The 25,134-nt window shown below is 33.7% G+C and overlaps 1 protein-coding gene across 2 annotated transcripts in view; it reads right to left on the reverse strand.

Annotated features, from left to right (window-relative positions):
* Window positions 1-897: 897 nt before the first annotated feature.
* LOC140438326 (beta-1,4-glucuronyltransferase 1-like) overlaps window positions 898-25,134 on the reverse strand; it is a 72,715-nt gene continuing 48,478 nt past the window's right edge. For both annotated transcript variants that reach the window (XM_072528008.1, XM_072528009.1), the window contains exons 6-8: window positions 24,755-24,999; window positions 5,636-5,761; window positions 898-1,200 (exon numbers count right to left, since the gene is read on the reverse strand). In XM_072528008.1, the coding sequence (XP_072384109.1) occupies window positions 1,000-1,200; window positions 5,636-5,761; window positions 24,755-24,999 (572 nt within the window). In that variant the 3' untranslated portion in view covers window positions 898-999. The remainder of the gene's footprint in view (window positions 1,201-5,635; window positions 5,762-24,754; window positions 25,000-25,134) is intronic.

The raw sequence follows: 25,134 nt of genomic DNA on the forward strand, positions 1-25,134 counted from the left end.
AATATTAATGATCTAGCCACAACAGAGAGGTAAATGGAAAGAGCAATGTTAGATACACGACCGTCAGATAAAAAAAGGAACGACTGGGTTAGATCAAAAACAAAAGTCGATAATATTACTACAAAACTTCTTTTTTTTTCTTTTTCTTCCTCTTTATAAGCAATTCTGCTTGTTCATTGGCGGATTAATACCTCTATGGAAGGTTGTTACTCCATCTTTTGGATTGCAGTTTTGTTGAGTGGATCGAGTAGCTCGACAGAACTGTTGCCGGTGCCAAGCCCGAATAAAGGAGGAGAGGTCTACAGCCAGGTTAGCACCCTACTGATAAACTTTAATACCATACAGCTCATAAAAGCAGAATTATGCATCGGAACAGAAATGATTTCATTACAACAAAACTAACCAAACTCAAATGAAGCTTTGTAGGTCACACTGCTAGATAAAAACACCAATGTATACAGTATTTGAGACCTTAAAAAGGTAAACGACCCAGAGATAGGTCGATGACATAAAACTAATAGCCGGAACAAATTGGAAGTATGTTTCTCAGGAAAGTGATCCATGGAAGGAGTTGGGAATGGCATATGTCCAAAAACGGACGATAGAAGGCGAAGAAGAACGAAACACGCACTCCGAAGACATAATATTCATTAATAAATAAAACAATTATTGTAAGAAAAACCATAAATACGTTAAAATATGTAAACTATACCAATCGATTTGGATTTCAAAAAATTAAAATTATTCCTGGTATCTAAAATTCTTAACTATCAGTAAGCAATGTGTTTTAACACTTGGAAAATATTAAGCTTATTCTAAATTTACCATTAAAAGGGTTCTAAAAAATAAGTACTTATTAATAACCGAATTTTTATTTAATTACTAACGGATACACGGTTATTGTGTTTTAGATATATATTACAATTTATCAAAACTTAAGTTAAATATAAATAATACAAAGTATTTCTCTTATGTACAGTTTCTTAACGGTAATAGGTACTATTGTGGTTTGCATTGTGGTTTAGAATTATATTTTTTTAGCAGATTGGTGAGTATTTTTTTGTATTCATCAGAATTTTGTTTAACGAAAGGTTTTCTCCACGGTTCGTCCTCCTTTTGTTTTTTCATTCCGGGCCAATGTACCAAAAACGCTCCGTCCAATATAACAAATTTATATTCCATAAGGCACATTTCCAGCATCTACAATTATTAAAATAAGTATTATTAGTTATAGTAATTCATTGAATACATATATTATTATATTCAAAATAAAACTCTCAAATCTCCATTATTTTAAAGCTTCACTCATGGCCATATATTTTGGACTGTTGAAAAAAAAAACCAAATATTGTCGAATAAATTCATTAATAACATTTTAACTTCCTGACTGCTACAGTAAAAAGTTCCAGTCTTATTTCCATTATCAACAAATAATATTTTTGACTATGTAGCGTGTTTTAAATGATAAGCGTTTAAATCGTTGTTGTACCCAGGAAAACAGTATAAAACATTTAGTGACCTTTGAATTAAATCTATTAAAAAAAAGCATGCCCTAATGAGGCTAATACACTGGGAAACAATTTTAAAAAATTTTGTTGTTAGATTTTTTAACAATTTTATAGGTATTTAAGCATTACGGGAGCAGTATTACTCTCCTATTGGCTAACACTTATCGTCTCCAATAGATAAAACAAAAGTGAATGACGCATACGATAATAGCGACAGATCTATACCATGGTACAGTGAATACAACGTATGATACATAATGTTCCAAAACCGGTTCGCTTCGCGTCTGACGTAATAAACATCCCTGTTTCATGTAGTTGAATGAACATTTGAATGTATTTGTTTATTAAACGTTACAGCAATTAGTAGAATAAAGAAGATCTGTAACATACGGGGTTTATGTTGATTTTTTATTCTAGATCATTTTATGTATGTAGTTTTTAGAAACATTTCTTTAGGTAGGTATAAAGCTATCAAAACCTAGTTATACTTTAAAATAATCGTCGCCCAATAGACTCGTCTAGTCTTTTAGTGCTCTTATGCAATATGTATGTTGAAGCTGTGCCAAATAATCGCAGCAGTTTTGTTAATGTGGGTAGGGGAAGGTGTCCTAAAATGACACAGAATCCGATTAAGTCTGTAAAAAGTGGTCGAATTGGATCTTTAAAAGCAAGCAAACTCTTTAATGTCCCTAAAGCAACGTTAAGACGAAGAGCAAATGACGTAAACAAAAGAGCCAAAGGATGCGCAAAAATTTTGGTACGTTTTTCAACCACGTTTAGTGACGATAAAGAAAAAAAATAGTTGAGCGTATACTGTTATTAGTTATTACGTCTAGATTGTTTGGGATAACTACTACAGACATAATAAAAAAATGGTATTTTAAATAGGTGTAAAGATCGCAGCGCTGGATGAGAGTGGCTGAGAGGATTTTGTATGTGACATCCTGAAATATCCTTAAGGCAACCAGAAGCTCTAAATTCTGGCATTTAATAAATCTGAGTTGTGGCATTTATTGAGTCTAAGTTATGGCATTTAATAGGCTACAAATAAAAATTATTTTTAATAAGTTAGAAATGACCCAGGAAAATGAGACAATTTAAGTTCTACTCATTTATAATCGAACAGAGGCCTCCAAAAATTGTTGCAAAAACTGGAAGAAAGCAAGTTGGATCGTTGACCAGCGCCGAAAGAGGTCAGCATGTAAAATGTGTCTGTTGCATGGATAGTAGATATAGGTAATTTTGTATCGCCAGCTTTGATTTTCTCTAGGAAAAATAGAAAAGAGGAACCTCTAGATGCTTTACCTCCTGGGTCCTTGGGATTTGGGCGACAGTTGATACCTTAGGTTTGTCGTTAAAGCATTTCTAGAATTTTGTTAAGGCATCTCTCGAATCAAAAGTTTTTATTGCTTCTAGATGTAGATGCTAGCCATCAATGAAAGCATTGACATTTGTCAAAAAGATGGAATAATTATTTTATGCTTCCCTTCTTACTTTACACATCGTATCCAACCGATTGATGTTTCTTTTTTGTTTCCCTAAAATGTTATAAAAACCATCCAGGACAAGTAATCACACAGAATTAAATCGGCGAACTTTTTAATTCTGCAACAATAGCAGTGACAAAAAAATGCTACAAGCAGCTTTTTACAAACGGGTATTTATCCACTTAATTCAATTTTAGTTGGAGTTTTTTGAAACAGCTGAGATCACAAATAGAATATTATAAACAAGCAGTACAAAATTATTAATCACAAACAGAAAAGTTGGTCAGAAAAGAAATAGAAGAAGGTTGTGTTATGGAAAAAACGGCGCAACAAGTGCAAGATAACACTTACAATAAAGAAAATGTGATTAAAAAGATCTGGAAATCTAGCTTCAAAAAAAGAATTATACTACAGGAAATTTCTCCAGTGCCTGTAGCAAGTGAAACGAAAAAAAACAAGTCTAGACTCCGGAAGACAAGACTAGAAATCTTCGGAGTTTTAACAAGTACTCCTACTTTGAAAGAACTCAAGCTAAAGGAACAAAAGAAAAGACATGAGAATGTTCATCGATGTAAAAAGAACGTTTTAAGTAAGCCAAGTTTTAAGTAAACAAAAAAAAAGAAGATCTGTTTGCAGCCCAAGATCATGAGGATGATGTGGTTTGTCTTCACTGCAATGATTTATTTGGAAATTTTCGGTCCATGAATTGTGGGATTAATAAAATGCAATAATTGGGCACATAGTAAATGTCTCGGGGTGTCTGAAAAAGTGAAAAAGTTTATTTGTGAGCTTTGCCGAGACTGATTTCTTGTTTTGATAATTAGTACCTATGTTTTTATGTTTGCATGTTTTTACCATTTTTAGCATTTGTTGTGAGCATATATGTCCTTTTACACCCCCATGACTCTGTCGTTTTACATGATAGATGTTTGTCAAATGGCATAGTGTAAGTTTTTTATTGAGATGAGATTTTTGTTTAAGTATATAAATAAAACGTATTAAAAGGAATGTGTTTCATTTTTTCAGTTCAATATTTGGAATGGTATCTGCAAAAAAAGTCAAATAAAAAGTATTTAATTTAAGGACACCTTCCCCTATTATGGTATACGAATCTTTAATATTTAATATTAAACCAGAATCTGCGAAAATCAGATTAAAAATGAATTTAAATAAAACACAAGTGATTTAAAATCAAAACATCACAATAGATTTAGATGGAAGTGAGATCAAAAATGTTGAAGAGTATATACCTAGTTCACACGATCAAACTGGGCAAACAGAATCAAACGACAAAGACAACTAGAAAAATCCAAATGACTTGGGCAGTAGCAGGAAGGCTTAGTGTTGCATAGATAAAATAAAAAAATACCAATAAATTAAAAACAAATGGGTATTCATCAGTTGTATTCTAACAGTTATGACCTATACAATAAAGACCATAACAGAGTTATCTTACAGAGTTTTTAGCCAATAGATTAAGAATAACATGGAGGAACATCGAACAACGAGCTTTGTTAGAAGTTTTTTGAAGATAACATGTACTCGAAATGAGAATATGCGAAGCAAGACGAAGGTCTAAGATAAAACTTAAAGAATTGAGGAAATCAAATACAGCTGACACGACAAAACAACGAAAGATGTACGAGCTGACATGACAAAACAATGAAAGATGAACGAGAAATATTGTACATTGGAAAGATTATCAAAGATAATTTAGACATCCAAGCAAATGTGGGGAGAAACTGGCACCAAAGAGCACAAAACACGACTATACACAGTTCATCATCCCATTATATAAAATATATTGGCGGCCTATCACAGCATGTTGCATAGATTAATTAAAATTTCCATGTCAAAAAATAATTTTGAGATAGAATTGAATATTATTAGACAAATAGAAGAAAACAATGGCTACAACGAATGGACGATAAAAAAAAATTTACACGAAAAACTAAGAAAGCCCTAAAATTAGTATTTCCAGCAACAGAGAAAAAGCCCAGTACGTTCTGCTTATTTGCATATACAGGCAAGATAAAATTAAAAATAGCCAAACACATTACAAAGACAGAAATATCGCCAGTTTTTAGAACAAACAACAACTTAAGCAACTATATATAGAACAACAAGAGCAAAAAGAAGACGCACTTACACAGTGGTGTATACAAACTGACATGTAGCGACTACCCAAAAACTTACCTCGGTCAAACGGGTAGAACCTTTAACAAACGGATGGCAGAACACAAAATGGTTTTCAATAAGAGAAAAACAGATTCTACCTACGCACTTCACCTTCTCAATCATAATCATTCTTTTAATAACCAATTTCAAATTCTTCCCATTGAAAATAAAGGCCTTAAGCTATCATTATTAAAATTTATAGAAATTAACAAATTAAAAAAAACAGATGTAAGTCTGAATGACTAATTTCTATTTACTGGTTTTTTATTAATACCGTTGTACATATTGGCAGATACATTCAAAATAGTTCAAAATAGCTTTCAGTACCTCATAATAGGATACCGTCATTCGCAAACTGCACTATTATTTCTAGAAAAGACTATAAAGTGTAAGTAGTTTAGTTACAATAGATTATCAGCTGTAAAACAATATAATCTATAATAAAAAGGGTATAGTATTTACCTGTAACATTTTATCTTGAAGTCCTTCCCAAGACAGCTTTTCATTATATAATGGTTCAGCTTTTGTTCCAATGTAAATAGGCTCCCATCTATGAAAAGGCACTTCCCTACGTGCAGTAAGTAATGGCTAAAAATAATCAAAAATATTCACTAATATATCAATACCATTTAAAATAATTTGACTACATATCTCAAAAACAAACTGAAAACTTGATTACCTAATACAGAAGAGAATGTTTTTAAAGACAACGAAACAAAGGAAGTGTAAACAACCCTAATAAAATAAATTAAGAAGTTATGTCGTCATCTCTTCCTAAATTATTTTAAAAATAGAAATATGTAAAAATGTTGGTGTAGATAATAATAAAAAAAAATTAAAAATTCACTAAACCAACAGTAGTAAGCCAACAACCAATATTTATAAAAAGAGATACCCTAAAGTAACGTCAAAAATTCTGGCACCATTTAAAAAAGTCTGGTTAGAAATTATAAGTTAGATAGATTCACCTAAATATTTAGATTAACAATTTAAGTGCTAAATATTACTTGTAACAGTGCTTGTTTAAATAAAAAGGTACATTAAATAATAAATAAAGCACCAGAAAAAAGTCCAGGAGCATGCTAAATTACTAGTTTATAAATAATATAGTATAAAACACAATTTTATATACTTGGCTTCCAAAATAGTTTTTTCTGTTTATTTTATTTAGTATTTAACTGTTTATTCAGTATTATATTTCAACATAAACATTTCTAAAAAATTTTAAGGATACTGAAAGAGAATTTCTCGATGCGACGTTTTATAATTAAATCGTTCTATAATCACATTAGTCGACACATTTGTCAAATTCGATTTTATATAAATAATACCTATACCAAACTGGTGCTGTGAAACAAATATTGAAATAGGAGTGTAATATATGTGCATAATCTTGCCCTCTTAAATGAATTTTTGCTTTATTTTGTAACATTTTTTTATATAATTAAAATATTAATTATTTTTATTCCTTTTACCCCCGTGATGATACGCTTATGTTCGGTTTACCGTCTTCAAAATTTTATTGAATGTACGGAATTTCCTTGCGTCCGAAAGGTTTTTAATCCTTTCCGTCTTAATCCGGGTCTTCTATGATAGATTTGTAAATATTCCGAAGGTTCGTATAGTAATTTTTCTGTAAAGACCCAATCTCGGGATTTCATATTTTATCACGTGCCAAATTACCTCGAACTTTCCGATAGCCATTATAACCTTATCTTCTCAGAAATACATACAGCTGGCCTATCATTTTTGGGGGGAAGATACCCTCACCTTTTCTTGGGTAGCTTGGTAAAATTTTAGAGGAACCAAGTTACTTCTCGGTGGGCACTCGTAGAGAAAACAACTTATCGGTGGGCATCCGTCGAATTAAGACGCTTAGTTCACAATATCGTATCTGCTACCTTACCGTCTCTGTGCATTTTCTTTATAAGTGTGTATACACTTGCTTATTAGAGTTTTTTTTATCCTACACTATATTAGTTTAAGTATAGTTGTAAAGCACCTTCAAGGGTAAATAAATTCAGTGTTTAATACCAGTACAGTATTAACTTCAGTGACTTAAAGCAGCAGTCGCCAGGAATCATTGTAAGTTGACATAATTTTAATATCTCCACCTATCTGGACAAGTAACATGGTATATCATATCATCTCCCATTATCTGGACGTATCGAACGATCATACATGTCTTCAAATGTAATTGAGAGTAGCTACTGAATTTTGCAGTCAATTAAAGAACATTCTATATTTTTTTTGTTACGAACCAAATAATCGACTTAGCCAAGTGCAGTTTGGTTAAATTTTTATGTTTTCACGTCAGTAAACTTTTTTGTATTTTTGTAAATTTAAATTTTATTAATTTTTGTTATCTTTTGTGTTTGTTATAATTTGTATTCAATTTTATTTGCTATAATATCTCGAGATTCGCCAAAACTTTATTTGTGCATGCTTGTGTTATACTTATATCTTTGTAAGGGTATTTTTTAATTATCTTTCTGCTATTTTTTTATATGTATACCACCATTTTATAGTTGTTGGTGTATCTTTATTACTTGTGTTGCATTCAGCAGCGTCGTAATTGTGTTGTTGTTTAATATATTGTTATTGTTTTACGTATGTATTTTATTTGTCGACTCCTAACAAAGTTCCCCGATATATTTGCTTTTTACGTTTAAATATAACTATACCTTTGACCAGTAGAAAGATCAGGCTTATTAAGTTTCGTAGGTAAGTAAGTGTATTACTTTGTATATTTATTTTTTGTTTATGTAGAGTGTTGACCAAATTTATTCGATAATTAACTGTGATATCTTTTCTTGGGTTTGGTCTCAGAACCTAAACATCTTTCCTTATCTCTTTTCTTTTCTAAGGTTTCTTAATTTTCTCCTTAAACCCCAAAAAATTAAGTGGCGCCCTGTTCCCTATCTTATCTTATCTTATCGTATATTTACTGATTTCGTCCGTTGGACCCATTCCTGGTTTCAAAAGCTAGTTTCGAACCCACGACTCGCTCTCCACCAACCATCTGGCTGCCGTCCGCAGTGTCTCCATTGGTGACCTTTCTAGCACCATCCAAAAAAGGTTTCCGAGGTTACACATATTTTTATGCCGCCCAAAGCGTGGGGCTTATATCCTTTTATTTTTTCTTTGTCCGTTGCCTTTGCTTGTCTTTTTCTATTTATTTCTTTTTGTCTATTTCTATTTATTTCTTCTTCTATTTTGCTTTATCTCTATCTCAGTATTCTTTATTTTCTTCTTGCATTTCGTCTGGTAAACACACTACAAAAGTTCTCCATAATTATGTTTAAATTTTGGAATTAAACCTTATCTTTCGTTAGTATATTTGTACTATTTTTATATTTTTTTATTACCTGTAGACTTAAATTAAAAAACGAATAATTTTGAAGTCAATTTTCTTACTTCAGAGGAAATTAATTATGAGTTAAAAATCAGAGGAACTGTTACGAGTAGAAAAATAAATGAAAGGAGGAAAATCCTCAAGAGATTGTTGGTTAGGGATAACAGCAATTAATTATCTTTAGATACCTTAGATTATGATAACGAAAAGACTGCTATTAAAAATTCTATCGATAAGATAAGTTAGTTGAAGAGTTTGAAGGTTCTTCAACAGATTCTTGTTTTCGCCAAGTCAAATCACGACTTATTCATTTGTTAGGTCGAATAGATCGTCTCCCTATTCCCGAGCCCGATTCTGAGGAATCTATTTCTTTTCGAAATGAATCTAATGCTACCTGTTTGTTATTGGAGCAAGAGATGAATGATAAAGTCATTCCTTTAGCTTCTAGTCCTTCTTCTGTCGGGTATGTCTCTCCTGCTGCTCCGCAGATAATACATGTTTCGACTCCCGATTCAAATATCTCCCAATATTCCATATTTAAATGGAATGTTAAATTTAATGGTGATCCCAAGACTGTGTTTGATTTTATTGAACGAGTTAATGAGTTATCTGAGTCCCGTAATGTCCCGAAAGATATTTTATTTAATTCGGCTATTGAATTTTTCTCTGGCGATGCCGCGGTGTGGTTTCGCAGTATTAGTCCTCAATAAATTCTTGGGATGGACTTGTTGAAGTTCTTAAATCCACTTTTTTATCTCCCGATTTCGACGAAGATCTTTGGGATCAAATCAAAGGTCGCAAACAAAAACGTAGCGAGCCTATCGTAATTTTCGCCGCGCAAATGCTATCCCTTTTTAATCGTTTATCTCGCGAAGCATCCGAATCCACAAAGTTAAGGATTATTCGTAAAAATATCTTACCTGAGCATATTCCTCATGTCATTTTAAAAGACATTAATACCGTGAGTAAACTAACTCAAATTGTTAAGAAGTTGGAAGATGCTAACCCTTCATTGTCGGCCAAGTTCTTCCAAAATTCTAAAATCTCTGTTGTCGAGACTGATACTCCTCAGTCGAAGCGTCATTCTCACAACAATGCCTCAAATGCCATATCTTCTCCATCTACCTCTAATCGCGTATCTAATTCATCTAATTCAAATGATAAAAACACTTCGAAAGTAGCTACCTGTTGGAATTGTCAAAAAACAGGTCATATCTATCCCGTCTGTAAAAAAGAACGACAGCATAAGTTCTGTTACAAGTGTGGTAATCCTAATGTGACTGTCCATACCTGTAAAAAATGCCGCATGCCTTCAAAAAACTAGTTCGTCGAGTTTGTTCTGTCGGTGCAATCTCGTTACCTTTTCGTCCTAATAAATCCGACGTTAGAATTCAAAATAATTGGAATCAGTGGTTAAAGACCGTCAAATATTTTTATCGTAATAGTGTTACGAAAATTGCCGCCCCGGTGCTAATTAATAAAATTAGCGATTCTAGGCCGCATATTTCTGTCTCAATTTTCTCGAGAACTTTTACAGTCCTTCTAGATACTGGTTGTTCTATAACTATTGTTGGCCCAAAAGGCATTAAATTCCTTGAATCCAACAACTTATCTGTAGATCCATCTCAACATCAAAATGTTTCATTAGCTGACGGTTCTAATCGCGCTGTTACCGGTGTAGTCGATCTCCCTATCTTAGCTAACGATGTTTGTCATGTCATCAAAGCACTAATCGTACCTACGTTACCTTATACCTTTATCCTCGGTAGCAATTTCGTTAAGACTTTCTCTCTTATAATAGATTTTTCTAAAAATACTTGGCTTACCGGCGATAATGATCCATAAACTTTTACCGATATCGATAATGAGCTCGATGAAATATCTTCATGTACTATCGATCATTTAAACCCCACTCAAAGATATGTCGCGACTAGTACTATCGAATCTTTCTCCCAAGTTAGCAATATAAATGGATTAGGCCACACGGATAAAATCCAAATGAATATTGATACTGGAGACGCGAAACCTTTCAAAAAACGCCCGTTTCCCATGTCTCCCTATATGTCCAAAATTCTCAACGAAGAATTAGACGAAATGCTTAGTTTAGGTGTTATTGAACCTTCTAATAGTCCGTGGTGTTCACCGGTGCTATTAGTCAAGAAAAATAACGGCGAGTACCGCTTTTGTTTCGATGGTAGAGCTCTCAATGAGGTAACTAAACGAGACTCTTACCCTTTGCCTAATATTGATAGGATCCTTTCGTTACTGAAAGGTACCAAATTTATAAGTTCCGTTGACTTGAGAAAAGCTTTCTGGCAAATACCTTTAGATCCCTCTTCGAGAGAAAAAACTGCTTTCAGTGTCATCGGTAGAGGTTCCTTTCAATTTACTGTCATGCCTTTTGGATTATGTAATTCGGCTCAAACTCAACAGAGATTAGTTGATGTAATTTTTGGTCCTAAATATGAACCGAACATATTTTGTTATCTTGACGACATCATCATTTGTTCCGATAATTTCGAAGAACATATTAAATTATTATCTGAGGTTAAAGATAAGTTAAAAGAGGCCAATTTAACTATCAATGTTGATAAGTGTGAATTTTTCAAGTCTGAATTAAAATTTCTGGGTTATATAGTAGGTGATAATCTTTTAAGGACTGATCCGGAAAAAGTCTCTGCCATGATTAATTATCCCCGTCCAAAAACTTTTACGGAAGTTAAAAGAGTTGTTGGAATGTGCTCTTAGTACAGGCGATTTATAAATAATTTCTCGACTCTTGTCTCTCCTATAAATGACCTATTAAAAGGTAAAAAGAAAAAACAGTTGGTAGACTGGACTGATTTTGCTGAAAACTCCTTTATTTTAATTAAAGAGGCTCTTATCTCTGCCCCTGTTCTAACTCAACCTGACTTTCTAAAACCTTTTGTTATTCAATGTGACGCTAGCGATACTGGGTTAGGAGATGTCTTAACACAAACCGTCGATGGCTCGGATGTAGCTATTGCTTATGCTAGTCGTACCTTATCTAGGGCTGAACGAAACTACTCTGTCACCGAGAGAGAATGTTTAGCCGTAATTTTCGCTATTGAAAAATTTCGTCCCTATATCGAAGGAGTCAAATTTCAGGTAATTACCGACCATCATTCCCTGTTGTGGTTAAAAAACATTAGTAATCCTTCTGGCAAACTTGCGCGTTGGGCAATGCGTTTACGTTAGCATGATTTTGATCTTATCCATCGGAAAGGAACTTCTCATATCGTCCAAGATGCACTAAGTCGCATGTTTACGAATGAGTCTATCTCCGAAAAACCACAACTTTCTTATCTGGAAGTCGACAAGGACCGAATTGATCCCTGGTTCGATGATTTTCGCACTAAGATCTTATCAGAGCCCAATAAATATCCTTAGTGGAAAGTAGAAGATGATTTTGTTTTTAAATTAATTCCTTCCGAATTACCTGTTTCCACTAATAATAAAGAGTGGAAAATTTTAGTGCCGAAACCCCAAAGAAATGATATTATCACTTCTTGTCACGATCCCCCTACCTGTGCACATCTTGGCTATTTCAAAACTTTAAATCGTATTCAAGAGTTATATTATTGGCCCAAAATGCGGAAAGACGTACTTCGTTTTGTTAGGTCTTGTAAAATCTGTGGAGCTCAAAAGATGTCGACTTTGGCTGCCATGGGTTTAATGGGACGAGAAAAATCCGCTAGGTTCCCTTTTCAAATAATTGCCGTAGATCTTATTGGTCCGCTTCCCCGCTCAAAAAGAGGATACACTTTTCTTCTTGTTGTTACCGACTGGTTTTCGAAATTTACGTTGATTCATCCTTTGCGGAAAGCTACCACACAAAATATCATTAATTTTCTTGAAAATGACGTTTTTCTTATGTTCGGAGTCCCTCAATTTCTTATATGTGATAACGCCCGAAATCTTAATAATTCTTCGTTAAAGAATTTATGTAGTAAATATAAAGTCCAAAAAATATGATTTAATGCTGTCTATTCGCCTCAGTGCAACTTTGTTGAACGTAGCAATAAAACCATAGGAACTGCTATCAGGTGTTATATTAGAGATCATTCCGATTGGGATAAAGAAATTCCAAAAATCCGTCAAGCTATAAATACCGCTAGACATGAAGTCACTAAATATACCCCATCTTTCCTTAATTTTGCCAGGTATGTCCCTATTGCCGGTAACTATTATTCTTTATCTGCCGATAATTTGATATCTACCGTTACTTCAGAGCAACATGACAAATATGTTTCTGAAATACGAGGGTTAAGTGAAGTATTTGATGAAATACAACTTAATCTGAATAATGCGTACCAACGCAATGCTAAAACGTATAACTTAGGGCGACGCGATGTTCAATTTCACGTCGGTGATACAGTTTGGCGACGAAATAAGGTTCTATCAAAAGCTGTCGATAAGTTTATGGCTAAGTTAGCACCCAAATATATCTTATGTCATCATCCTGCCTCAAGAGTCCACTGCTGAACATAGGCCTCTTCCTCATGTTTCCAACCCCGTCTATCTTGCGCCGCTCTCATCCAGTTTTTATTGAGTTTTCTTAAATCGTCAGTCCATCTTGTAGGTGGTCGACCGACGCTTCTCTTGTCTTCCCTTGGCCTCCATTCCAATAACCTCTTTGTCCATCGCCCATCTGTCATTCTGGCTATGTGTCCTGCCCATCTCCATTTTAGTGTGGCTATCTTCTCGATGATGTCAGTCACTCCGGTTCTTCTCCTGATGTCTTCGTTGGTTATTCTGTCTCGCAGAGTTATTCCTAACATGGACCGCTCCATTCTTCTCTGCGTGACTCTCAGTTTGGTAGCTGCTGCTTTTGTTAAGGTAAGTGTTTCTGCTCCGTACGTCAAGACTGGGAGGACGCACTGATCAAATACCTTTCTCTTTAGGCATGTGGGCAGCTCACTTTTAAAAGTTTCTCTCAGTTTTCCAAATGCTGCCCACCCAAGGCCGATTCTTCTCTTCAGTTCATGAGTCTGGTTATCCCTGCCAATCATAATTTCATGTCCCAGGTATTTATATCTATCTACGAGTTCTATTTCTTTCCCACCAATACTCATGTTCTGGTTGGGTACCAAATTGGTCATGATTTTTGTTTTCGAGATATTTATATTTAAACCTACACTTTCTGTAGCCACAACGAGTTCCTGTACCATCTCTCTTGCCATACCTAGATCTTCAGCTATTATAAGTATATCATCGGCGAAACGTAAGTTGTTTAGATATTCTCCATCTATTTTTATTCCCTTTGTCATCCAATCCAAATTCTTAAAAGCATGTTCTAGCACCGTATTAAAAAGTTTAGGTGACATTGGGTCTCCTTGTCTAACCCCCCGTTCTATTTTTATGCGATTACTGTTAGTATGTAATCTGACAGTGGTTGTTGCCTGCAGGTATATTTTGTATAATAATTTAGTATATCTATAATCTAGCCTGCATTCTTTAAACGCCTGTAATATTTTGCTTAGCTCAACTGTGTCAAAGGCTTTGTGAAAATCGATAAATATTAGAACTAGAGGTTTATTGTATTCCACTGCTTTCTCTATTAGGGTTTTTATACTTTGTAGATGGTCATTTGTTCCGTAACTTTTTCGGAATCCTGTCTCCTGCTTTGTGTAATAGAATCATAGTAGCGTTGTTCCAGTCTGTTGGAATATTGGCGCTGTGGAGGCAGATATTGAAAAGTTGTTTAATTTTTTCAAGTAATACATCCCCTCCAATTTTTAGTGCTTCTGATACTATTCCATCTTCACCCGGGGTTCGATTATTTTTCATTTTCTTCAGGGCTTCTTTGATTTCTGATTTTGTTATATCGGGCATTAAATCTGATCCTTGGTTTAATACCCCAGTTTTTAGTGTAATTGGAGGTTCCGTATTGTTATCTTTTTTTCTTGATCTATATAACTCTGTGTAGAACTCTTCGACTATTCTTAATATTTCATCTCTGTTCGTTGTTTCTTCTCCAGTGCTGTTTCTCAGTTTGTTAATTTCTATTTTCCCCTTTTTTACGCTCCTCTTCAAAACTTTCATGTTCTTATTTTGCTCTATTGCCTGTTTTGTTTTTTCTACATTGTAGTTTCTTATGTCTTTTCTTATTGCCTTTGTGATCGTCTTATTTATTTGATTTATCGCTTCTTTGCTTGTAGTGTTATCTCCTTTCATTTGTCGCCTTAGTTCTATAAGGGTTTTCGTGGGTTGACTCAGTTTTTCATCTTTTTTGCTTGTCGGACAATATTTAGTTTGAGCCTGTTGCATTGTGTTGACTATTTGTTTGTTCAATATATTGATGTCTGCTGTTGTGGAATCTTTCAAGGAATTACCAATATATTTTTCGAACTCCTGAATGTTAGTTGGTTTTGTCCATTTCTTTGGTTGTTTCTTATTTATCATTTTGAGTCTTTCTTTTTCGGTTGATATCGTTATTTTAGCTCTTACTAACCTATGATCACTGCTTGTACTGAACTGGTTTAGCACATTTACGTCTTTAAATAATTCTTTTTTGTTTGTTAAGAAATAGTCGATTTCGTTCCTTGTTTTTCCATCGGGACTTTCCCATGTCCATCTTCTGTGTTTCTTCTTTTTAAAGAAGCTGTTCATTTGATAAAGATTGTTTTCCAAAAGGAAAGTCAGTAGTTGTTTGCCTCTATCATTTCTGCCTTCGCTTCCAAAATTTCCCAATATTATTTCAGAGGGGTCTTCCTTAGTGCCTATTTTGGCGTTAAAATCACCACCTATTATTAAGAAGTGGCCAGGATTTTCCTTGATTGCACATTTTCCTTGATTGCACAATATCTTATGTACGGTAGTCAAAAAGCTATCTCCCCTTGTATATACGCTGAGAAATCCCGATGGTTCAAATGCTGGAAACTGGCATATTAAAGATTTGAAACCATATCTCAATGATTCTGATAATTCGTCAGGTGATGATGAATCCGATCAGGATTAGAATGTTCTGTTCTGCAACGTATAACATTATCTACCGTCCTATCTATATATTCATATGAATATTATTCTCTTTCATTTTCTCTCGTCTACCTCTTTGATTGCCCACCAGAAGTCACATATCTTTGAGTACGGTTAGGTGAAAAATATCACCATACCGTTATCTATTAGATCGTCTAGTAAGATAATTACTCGCTGGTCTCTAGTATCTTACCTATTCAAGTGAAAAATCACTTGAATTATCTTTGAGCCAAAACTCATTACCTTACCGATAAGTGAGAAATCACTTGAATTATCTTTGAGCCAAAACTCATTACCTTACCGATAAGTGAGAAATCACTTGAATTATCTTTGAGCCAAAACTCATAACCTTACCGATAAGTGAAAAATCACTTAAATTATCTTTGGGTAAAACTCATTACCTTACCGATAAGTGAAAAGTCACTTAAATTACCTTTGAGTAGAGTTTAATTTATCTTTGCTCGCTATCTTATCTTATCTTCTTATCTATCTTATTTAGGTGGAAAACCACTTAAAATTATCTGTGCGAAAGCTCATTACCTGGTCAGTACGCGAAAAATCATTTGCTTACTGCACCGTTAAAGGGTAATAACTTTAATTACGTTATTATACTTTTATTATCTATATAGTAGTTATAGTAACTCCTTCATTATCTAGTATAAGTTTTTTTATTTGTATAAAAAACTGATACTTAATCCTTTTTGGATTTATTAACCCCGAATGGCGATAAATTACTTTTGTTCTGTCATACAGCCAGTGATAAATCAAGCTACCATGTGTGAATCATGAGAATAAAATTCTCGACGCAAAATCTTTTTTTCTTCTATATTTCTTAATCTGTTTTGACCTTACTAGTTGTCACGAGAGGAACGGCTAGGATGATGATCTGGGATTCGTCCGCTAGAGACCTGTTGAGCTTTTAAGGAAGACAAACACATTCCTCTTAATTCTTCTTACCCTTTCATACTTTTAGTACTGATGTTGTCTACAGACCCCTTTCCCTGATATGACTTAGAAGTTTTCCTTATGTCAACTTCAACCCGATTGTGACTTTACCGATTGTGACCCTAAATTAAATTTAGGCGTGTGATACGCGAAGCTATCAACTGACAACCAGGTACTTAATTTCTTTCTTTCTTCTTCTACTCTTATTAATGCTAGTTGAGTTTTATTTAATTCTTTTCGACTTTCACTTTGGTATATGCTTTCCATTGTGATTAGGATTTTATCCAGTGTTGTTATTTAAGCCATTTCGATATCTTGTTTTTAATTAGAGGTTTCCTAAAAATATCTCGTTCTCTAATTTATCTTAACGAATTACTGATGAGTACTGATCTCGATGTTATCTCTTAAATAGGCAATTCTTTTGTATTGAGGTTTACCTTAAATAATTTTATTATCTTGACGTTTGGTTACATCATTTCTTAATGACGTTAACGTCTCTTATATCTTGTACTTCTTTTTGAGGCACGTTCTTCGAATCGTTTAAAGGGTATATACAAAAAAATGTATCCTTAGGTTTTGATCGGAAACCGTTTTCTTTCTTCTTCTTCTTCACCAGGTTCCTCTCTTGGGAGGGGGCTGTGTAACATTCTTTTATTTAATTAAAATATTAATTATTTTTATTCCTTTTACCCCCGAGATGATACGCTTATGTTCGGTTTACCGTCTTCAAAATTTTATTGAATGTACGGAATTTCCTTGCGTCCGAAAGGTTTTTAATCCTTTCCGTCTTAATCCGGGTCTTTTATGATAGATTTGTAAATATTCCGAAGGTTCGTATAGTAATTTTTCTGTAAAGACCCAATCTCGGGATTTCATATTTTATCACGTGCCAAATTACCTCGAACTTTCCGATAGCCGTTATAACCTTATCTTCTCAGAAAAACATACAGCTGGCCTATCATTTTTGGGGGGAAGATACCCTCACCTTTTCTTGGGTAGCTTGGTAAAATTTTAGAGGAACCAAGTTACTTCTCGGTGGGCACTCGTAGAGAAAACAACTTATCGGTGGGCATCCGTCGAATTAAGACGCTTAGTTCACAATATCGTATCTGCTACCTTACCGTCTCTGTGCATTTTCTTTATAAGTTTGTATACACTTGCTTATTAGAGTTTTTTTTATCTTACACTATATTAGTTTAAGTATAGTTGTAAAGCACCTTCAAGGGTAAATAAATTCAGTGTTTAATACCAGTACAGTATTAACTTTAGTGACTTAAAGCAGCAGTCGCCAGGAATCATTGTAAGTTGACATAATTTTAATATCTCCACCTATCTGGACAAGTAACATGGTATATCATATCATCTCCCATTATCTGGACGTATCGAACGATCATACATGTCTTCAAATGTAATTGAGAGTAGCTACTGAATTTTGCAGTCAATTAAAGAACATTCTATATTTTTTTTTGTTACGAACCAAATAATCGACTTAGCCAAGTGCGGTTTGGTTAAATTTTTATGTTTACACGTCAGTAAACTTTTTTGTATTTTTGTAAATTTAAATTTTATTAATTTTTGTTATCTTTTGTGTTTGTTATAATTTGTATTCAATTTTATTTGCTATAATATCTCGAGATTCGCCAAAACTTTATTTGTGCATGCTTGTGTTATACTTATATCTTTGTAAGGGTATTTTTTAATTATCTTTCTGCTATTTTTTTATATGTATACCACCATTTTATAGTTGTTGGTGTATCTTTATTACTTGTGTTGCATTCAGCAGCGTCGTAATTGTGTTGTTGTTTAATATATTGTTATTGTTTTACGTATGTATTTTATTTGTCGACTCCTAACAAAGTTCCCTGATATATTTGCTTTTTACGTTTAAATATAACTATACCTTTGACCAGTAGAAAGATCAGGCTTATTAAGTTTCGTAGGTAAATAAGTGTAATACCTTGTATATTTATTTTTTGTTTATGTAGAGTGTTGACCAAATTTATTCAATAATTAACTGTGATATCTTTTCTTGGGTTTGGTCTCAGAACCTAAACATCTTTCCTTATCTCTTTTCTTTTCTAAGGTTTCTTAATTTTCTCCTTAAACCCCAAAAAATTAAGTGGTGCCCTGTTCCCTATCTTATCTTATCTTTGGTAATTTTACCCATCTATCTTTTTGTTCATTTCTGTGTCTTTTCCAATAGCTCTTATCGTATATTTACTTATTTCGTCCGTTGGACCCATTCCTGGTTTCAAAAGCTAGTTTCAAACCCACGACTCGCTCTCCACCAACCATCTGGCTGCCGTCCGCAGTGTCTCCATTGGTGACTTTTTTAGCACCATCCAAAAAAGGTTTCCGAGGTTACAATTTAATTGCTAATAGTCCAGTTGTCAGAGAGTTGACCCCTAAACATCATACGAGCAGGCTGAATTTTGCCGAGAATATTAATTTTGGGACCCAAAAATAAAGCAAAAAATTTACCACTTTTATCTCTGGACTAACTCCTAAAACCTCCCTCTTAGGGGGGTAAAAACGCAAAAAAAATCGATTTACCAAGAATGTGTATGCCGCAGAAAAAAATATTTTAAATAAAAAATGTAACTGAAATAATTTTAAACAAAAATGTTTATTGCACTTTTTGTGTAGAATGTTTCCGTTCTCTCAGAAACAACGCTTGAAGCGACCGTCGATTTTAAATGTCAGTTACTCGCGAGAAATCAATGTTCAATAAAATTTTTATCAGCTCGACGGTAAAAATTGGATATCTTTTTATTCAAGTGTCCTTTCGACAAAAATCAGGATGTGTTAAGGTAAAGAGTGCAGCTTTCGTAAGCAGTTTCCGAATTTTGCCGAGAATAATCTCAGTTTTTATAAAGCTGTTAAATAAATAAATGTGGTGCGACTTTTGCCTTTTTTTACAATTCTCGTGAGATCAATCTATTACTTTCATTGATATGAGAATCATAAAAAATGGCTAAAATCCCGCCACGTTTATTTATTTAACACCTTTATAAAATCTCAGTTTATTTGCAGCAAAATACAAAAATTGCATACTAAAGCTGAACTCTTTACCTTTAAAAAGCATCTTAATTTTTGTCAATAGGAAATTTGAATCAAAAGATATTCAATTTTTACCGTCGAGCTAATACAAATTTTATTAAACAATGATTTCGGTCGCGTAACTGACCTTCAAAATTGACGGTCGCTTCAAGTGTTGTTTGTAAGCGAACGGTTCCTTCTACATAAAAAGTGCTACTAAAGATTTCTGTTTGAAATTATCTCAGCTACAGTTTTTAATTAAAACATTTTTTTTCTACGACGTACAGATTATTGTTAAATCGATTTTTTTGTTTTTTAACTTAGGAGGAAGCCCTTGGGTAAAAGTGGTAAACTTTTTTACATAATTTTCAGGCTCAAAATTATTATTCTCGGCAAAATTCAGCTTGTTTGTATGATTTTTAGAAGTTCAGTGGTATTTTTGTCTCTGACGACTGGAGTATAACCATGTTTTGGACAGAACAGTCAAATTTAAAATAAATATTACATTGAACTCTATTATTATAACATTTTGTTCGAAAGTGTCTCAAAAATAGCTTCTTCTACTCAAATGACAACCACACCTTCATGCGAACATTAAATGTTCGATGTTAAATAACACTAGGCTATGCTGACCGAGTATGAGTAGTATATCATAAGTTTGCAAGAAATGCGTTGTTATTTGACCCGGAATAAACCGACGCAGGTCCAAGGCTGGAATGCAATATGTAAAATGCGAATTTCACGATATTACAATCATTATTATCTACAGTATGATGCAAATGTATAAAATAAATTCATTATTTCAGAAACAGACGACTTTTAAAAAAATCTTAAAACACGTCAATTTTAATTTTTGAATGGCCATCAACTGCTATATATGTCTTAGACATTACGTCATTATTGTCGGCGTAATGACGTAATCGACGATTTTTAATACAAACCGAGATCACGCGACAACTCATTTGACAGGTCTCCTTATCGCCTTTGCAACGATATAATCATTTTAATATTTATTTCTACGGGCTTAACCAAAACTGTTGGTTTATTAATACAATTAACTTACAATAAATGTTTACTTAAATACAATTAAATTACAACAAATGTTCAAATTGACTACCTTCAGCAATAATACAATGTGAAAGACGGGCAATAAATTCTTTCCTAACATTTTCGATTACTTCAGGTGTTACTTGTGCAATTTCCGTTCTGATGCGCTCCTTTAACTATTCTAGATTATTCGGTCGATTTTGATACACTCTGCTCTTTAAATATACCCATAAAAAAAGTCTAACGGAGTCAAATCTGGAGACCTTGGTGGCCATTTGATGGGCCCCCTTCTACCTATCCACCTATGTGGGAAAACGTTATTAAGGTAATTTCGTACCTCAACGCCGTAGTGTGAGGGAGCCCCGTCATGTTGGTACCACTAATTATTTCTATTTGAAAATAGCTGATTTAGCTGTGGCAACAGATAATCCTGAAGAAATTCTAGATAGCGATAAGCAAGTTTTCCTCAAAAAAATATGGCCCTACAATTTGATTGTTTATAATGCTGACCCAAACATTTACCTTCTCGGGATATTGTGTCCTATACTCTTTCATCCAATGTGCATTTTCACTTGCCCAGTATCGATGTGTCTGGCGATTTACGTGACCGTTCAGCATAAAAGACGCTTCATCAGATAAAAAGTACCTTAACCTGATCGCTGTTACATTTTTCCATAATGGTTTCGCAGAATTCGATTCTTCTACGAAAGTCATCCTTTAATAGCTCCTGGACCAGATGTACTTTGTATGGATGTCACTTCTCTTTTTTTAGCACTATTACAACAGTTGATTGGTGGACATTATTATCTAGTGTGACCTGCCTAGAACTGGTATGGGGATTGTCTTGAAACGCCAGTACAACGTCCAGTTTCTTGGCTTCGGATATTGATTTTCTACCACTTCTGGGAAGATCTTTGACATGGCCTGTTTCTCTATTTTTTTTTTCAATTTTACTTACTGTTGATTGAGTAATTAGTTCGCGATTGGGGTATTTAGCATTAAATAAATTACGAACTTCTGCTTGAGTCCTCACTCTATCTCCATAACCAATCATGATTAAAATCTCGATTCGTTCTGTTTATTTTAATTTCATATTTGTAAAAATGATGTTTTGTAATGTCGGCAAAAAACTGGAAGAGTAAAACTTTGACGTCTATTATTTGACAGATTCATAGATCATTGACAAATAAAGACGAGTCAATGACAATATTGATTTAAATGGTTTTGAAAAATAACTACAATAATTAATTTTAGAATATAATGTAGCATTGTTTGTTATCAATGTATTTTTTTTTCGGATCCAGCAAAAAACAATATTTTGTTTTCTTCCCAGTTGCGCTCCTTAGTGTATTTTAGTACAGTGAATAAATATTTATTGTAATTCCATGTTACTTGATAAAGTTAATAATTTTAGTGAACCCTGTAGAAATAAATATTCAAGAGATTACATCGTTGCAATGACGATAAGGAGACCTTTCAAATAAGCTGTCGCATGCCCTCGGTTTATTTTTAAAAAAATCGTCAATTACGTCATTACGCCGAAACTGATGACGTAATGTCCAACACATATATGTCACTTGATGGTCATTCAAAAATTAAAATTGACGTGTTTGAAGATTTTTTTTAAAAGTTGTCTGTTTCTGAAACAATGAATTTATTCCATACATTTGCATCATACTGTATATCCTAACATAAGCAGCCGACGAACTAGTAAGCGGTCAATTTCCCATGAACCAATGTATGCAAATCCTTTGACAAGCACAGTTTACATAATGTTATCAGCAACAATGGTGTAAGATAATAATAATAATAATAATAATATCGTATGTCAAGGAGAGCCTTTCGGAGAGGTTCCGGCGTCAATTGCATATTTAATCCTGTTTTAAATAGCTAGTGTCGATCCACACTAACCCAGGGGGACCGACGGCTTTACGCGCCCTTTGAAGCACCGTGCAGTATCATTTTTAGAATTAAAAAAGGCCAGTATCTTCCCGCTGAGCTACGGCCGTTCACATGGTGTATGATGGTATAATATTAATATAATTAAAACAATGCCAAATAAACTCAGGGACGTAAGTACGTGTTTTCCTCACAAACATATTCATGTATGCACCATTCAATATCCAGTCGCTACTGGCAACAGGCTCGCAACAAATATATAATATCATTATAGATATCTGGTCAGACACATGCACAGTTCTATAGAATTTGTACGCGAGAATGGAATCATGATCGTGTGAAAATTTAGATTTGTATCCTTTATTTACCCTAAATGTTATAACACCTTATCAGTGGTCTAGTTTTGTTTGTCTACTAAGAATGTCTTGATAGGCCCCTAGACGAGAAGCAAGTGACCCTGTAAGTTTCCTTGTCGTATATTCTTCTATTAATTATCCGTTAGTTTTCTATTAGGGATAGGGTTGTGCATTTGTCTGATTGGAGAATCTATTGCAACTGGCTGAATGACTAATGTCTATGCCAGTAAAAAAAACATATTCATAACAGTACATAAAGGGTACCTGGTACTAAACGTTTAGCAAGGAACATCCTAGCCAAAAGGCCTGATAGTACTGAGTACAGCTCAAATTTTACTACGAAAACAAAAGCTTTTAAAGATTTTTTTTCGATAAGATTATAGACATTCAAACATTAGTAAAACTAATTTCCGCGCACAATTAATTTTAGGCCATAGCTAGAACCCCGTCAGTAACGAAGATGCTTTTGTCGGATTATTGCTTATTGTTGGACGTTTCTAGGCAAATGACGAACCAATTTTGGAGCTGTGGGGTACAAAAACCCAGCGTTTCAGAGGCCTGTTTTCTGTGCAACAATGTCCGACAGAATGAAATCTTTGCTTTGATTTCTAAGGTTTGATGGTCTCGCAATACGCCCAGGAAAACGCACTTTGGATAAGTTAGCTTCACTACAAGATATACATGACATTTTGCCTCAAACTGTAAAAAAGCCTATACTCCCATCTCTGATGTTTGTATCGACAAACAACCTGTGCCTTTTCGTGAAAGATATCCATTCAGGTACTACATGAAATCAATGCCAGATAAATATGGTATAACAATTTGGGTATAGTGTAATTCGACTGATACATATTGCTGGAATGTACAAGTTTACACAAGAATGACAAATCACATACTTGCTAGAAAAAGAACAAGGTAATATTAAAGTATAGATGGCAACATCATATAAATAGTGCTAAATGAATTTTTCGTTTTATAGGTAAGCGTGTCGTTTTGGATTTAGTAAATGAATTAGGATCTGGCTATGGTGTAACCACAGACAACTTTTTAACCTGGATATCCTATTATCAAAGGAACTTCTACAACAATATAAAATACTTACAGGGTTAGTTCGAAACAATCGTAATGAGGTACCGAAACAATTTATCCCCGACAAAAACCGAGCAGAACATTTAAGTAAAATTTTGTATACGAAAGATGCCATTTTAGTTTCTTACGTACCTAAAAATATTGAAGCGTTCTGCGGCTCAGCAAGCGACATTCTGACCTAAATGTGTATGTGAAGAAACAACTCATAAGCCCTAAATTATTTTGGACTATAACAAACACAAAGGTGTAGTAGATAGTTTGGATAAAATGGTCAACTAATATTCATGCAGTCGTAATACAAAGCGGTGGTATAAATGCATTTTCTCTGTACATAGAAAAATACGAAGACTACGAAAAAGAAAAATATTTTCAAAGAAGGCTTTTCCTTCAAGATTTGGCCCTTGAGCTTGTTACACCATTTATACAATCCCGACGGTGTCACAGTTTGCATAAACATATACGAACAGCCATAGATATTTTACTAATAAAATTTTCAAAATATTCTAAAGATGCAGAGCCAATTGAAAATCACAGGAAATAATGTTTTCTGTTGTTGATCAGTTGTAATATAAAATATGTTTTACTAATGTTTAATAATCATTTTATTGATACCAGTATTAAAATTATAAATACATCATTTTATTTCTTAAAATAACTTAATCTTTTTCTTAATTGTCATTTTAAACCAGTGATAATTTTTGACCCCCGTTGATCATCCGTGTAAAAAAAGGTTGCTCATAATTTTTAAATATTGTCTGGTCTTTACCGGCTAGCGTTAGATTTATCTGCCAGTGCTAATAAAAATAGTTTGTATAATAACTTACTTTAAGTGACGTAAAAAATAAAACTTACTTTAACAGTATCCTTTGGATCCGTCCTCATCCAAGATTCTATTCCCGGAAACTTTTGACAATGACGACATACTAATTTATGAAAATAAACTGATTTCTTTTCTTTAACCATTTCGACGAGTTGAGTCTTTGTTCTCGGTACATTTTCTGCCGCTTCAACCTCAAATATTGGAAGAACGTATACTCTACGTTCGCAATCGTGTAACTTGTAACGATCCAACATCTCCAAGAACTTATAAGCAAGTCCTAGAAATTATTAGAATAAAGTGTGATGTGGTTAGAAAATTTCCGTTTGGGTTATTCTACAAAAATAAGTTTATGATATTGTAATCAGTTTTGTTAGCTTTTTTCCTGACCTGTTTGCACGTTACTGTGTAGTTA

The sequence above is a fragment of the Diabrotica undecimpunctata genome, chromosome 4, assembly GCF_040954645.1.
Source record: "Diabrotica undecimpunctata isolate CICGRU chromosome 4, icDiaUnde3, whole genome shotgun sequence".
Classification (NCBI taxonomy): Eukaryota; Metazoa; Arthropoda; class Insecta; order Coleoptera; family Chrysomelidae; genus Diabrotica; species Diabrotica undecimpunctata.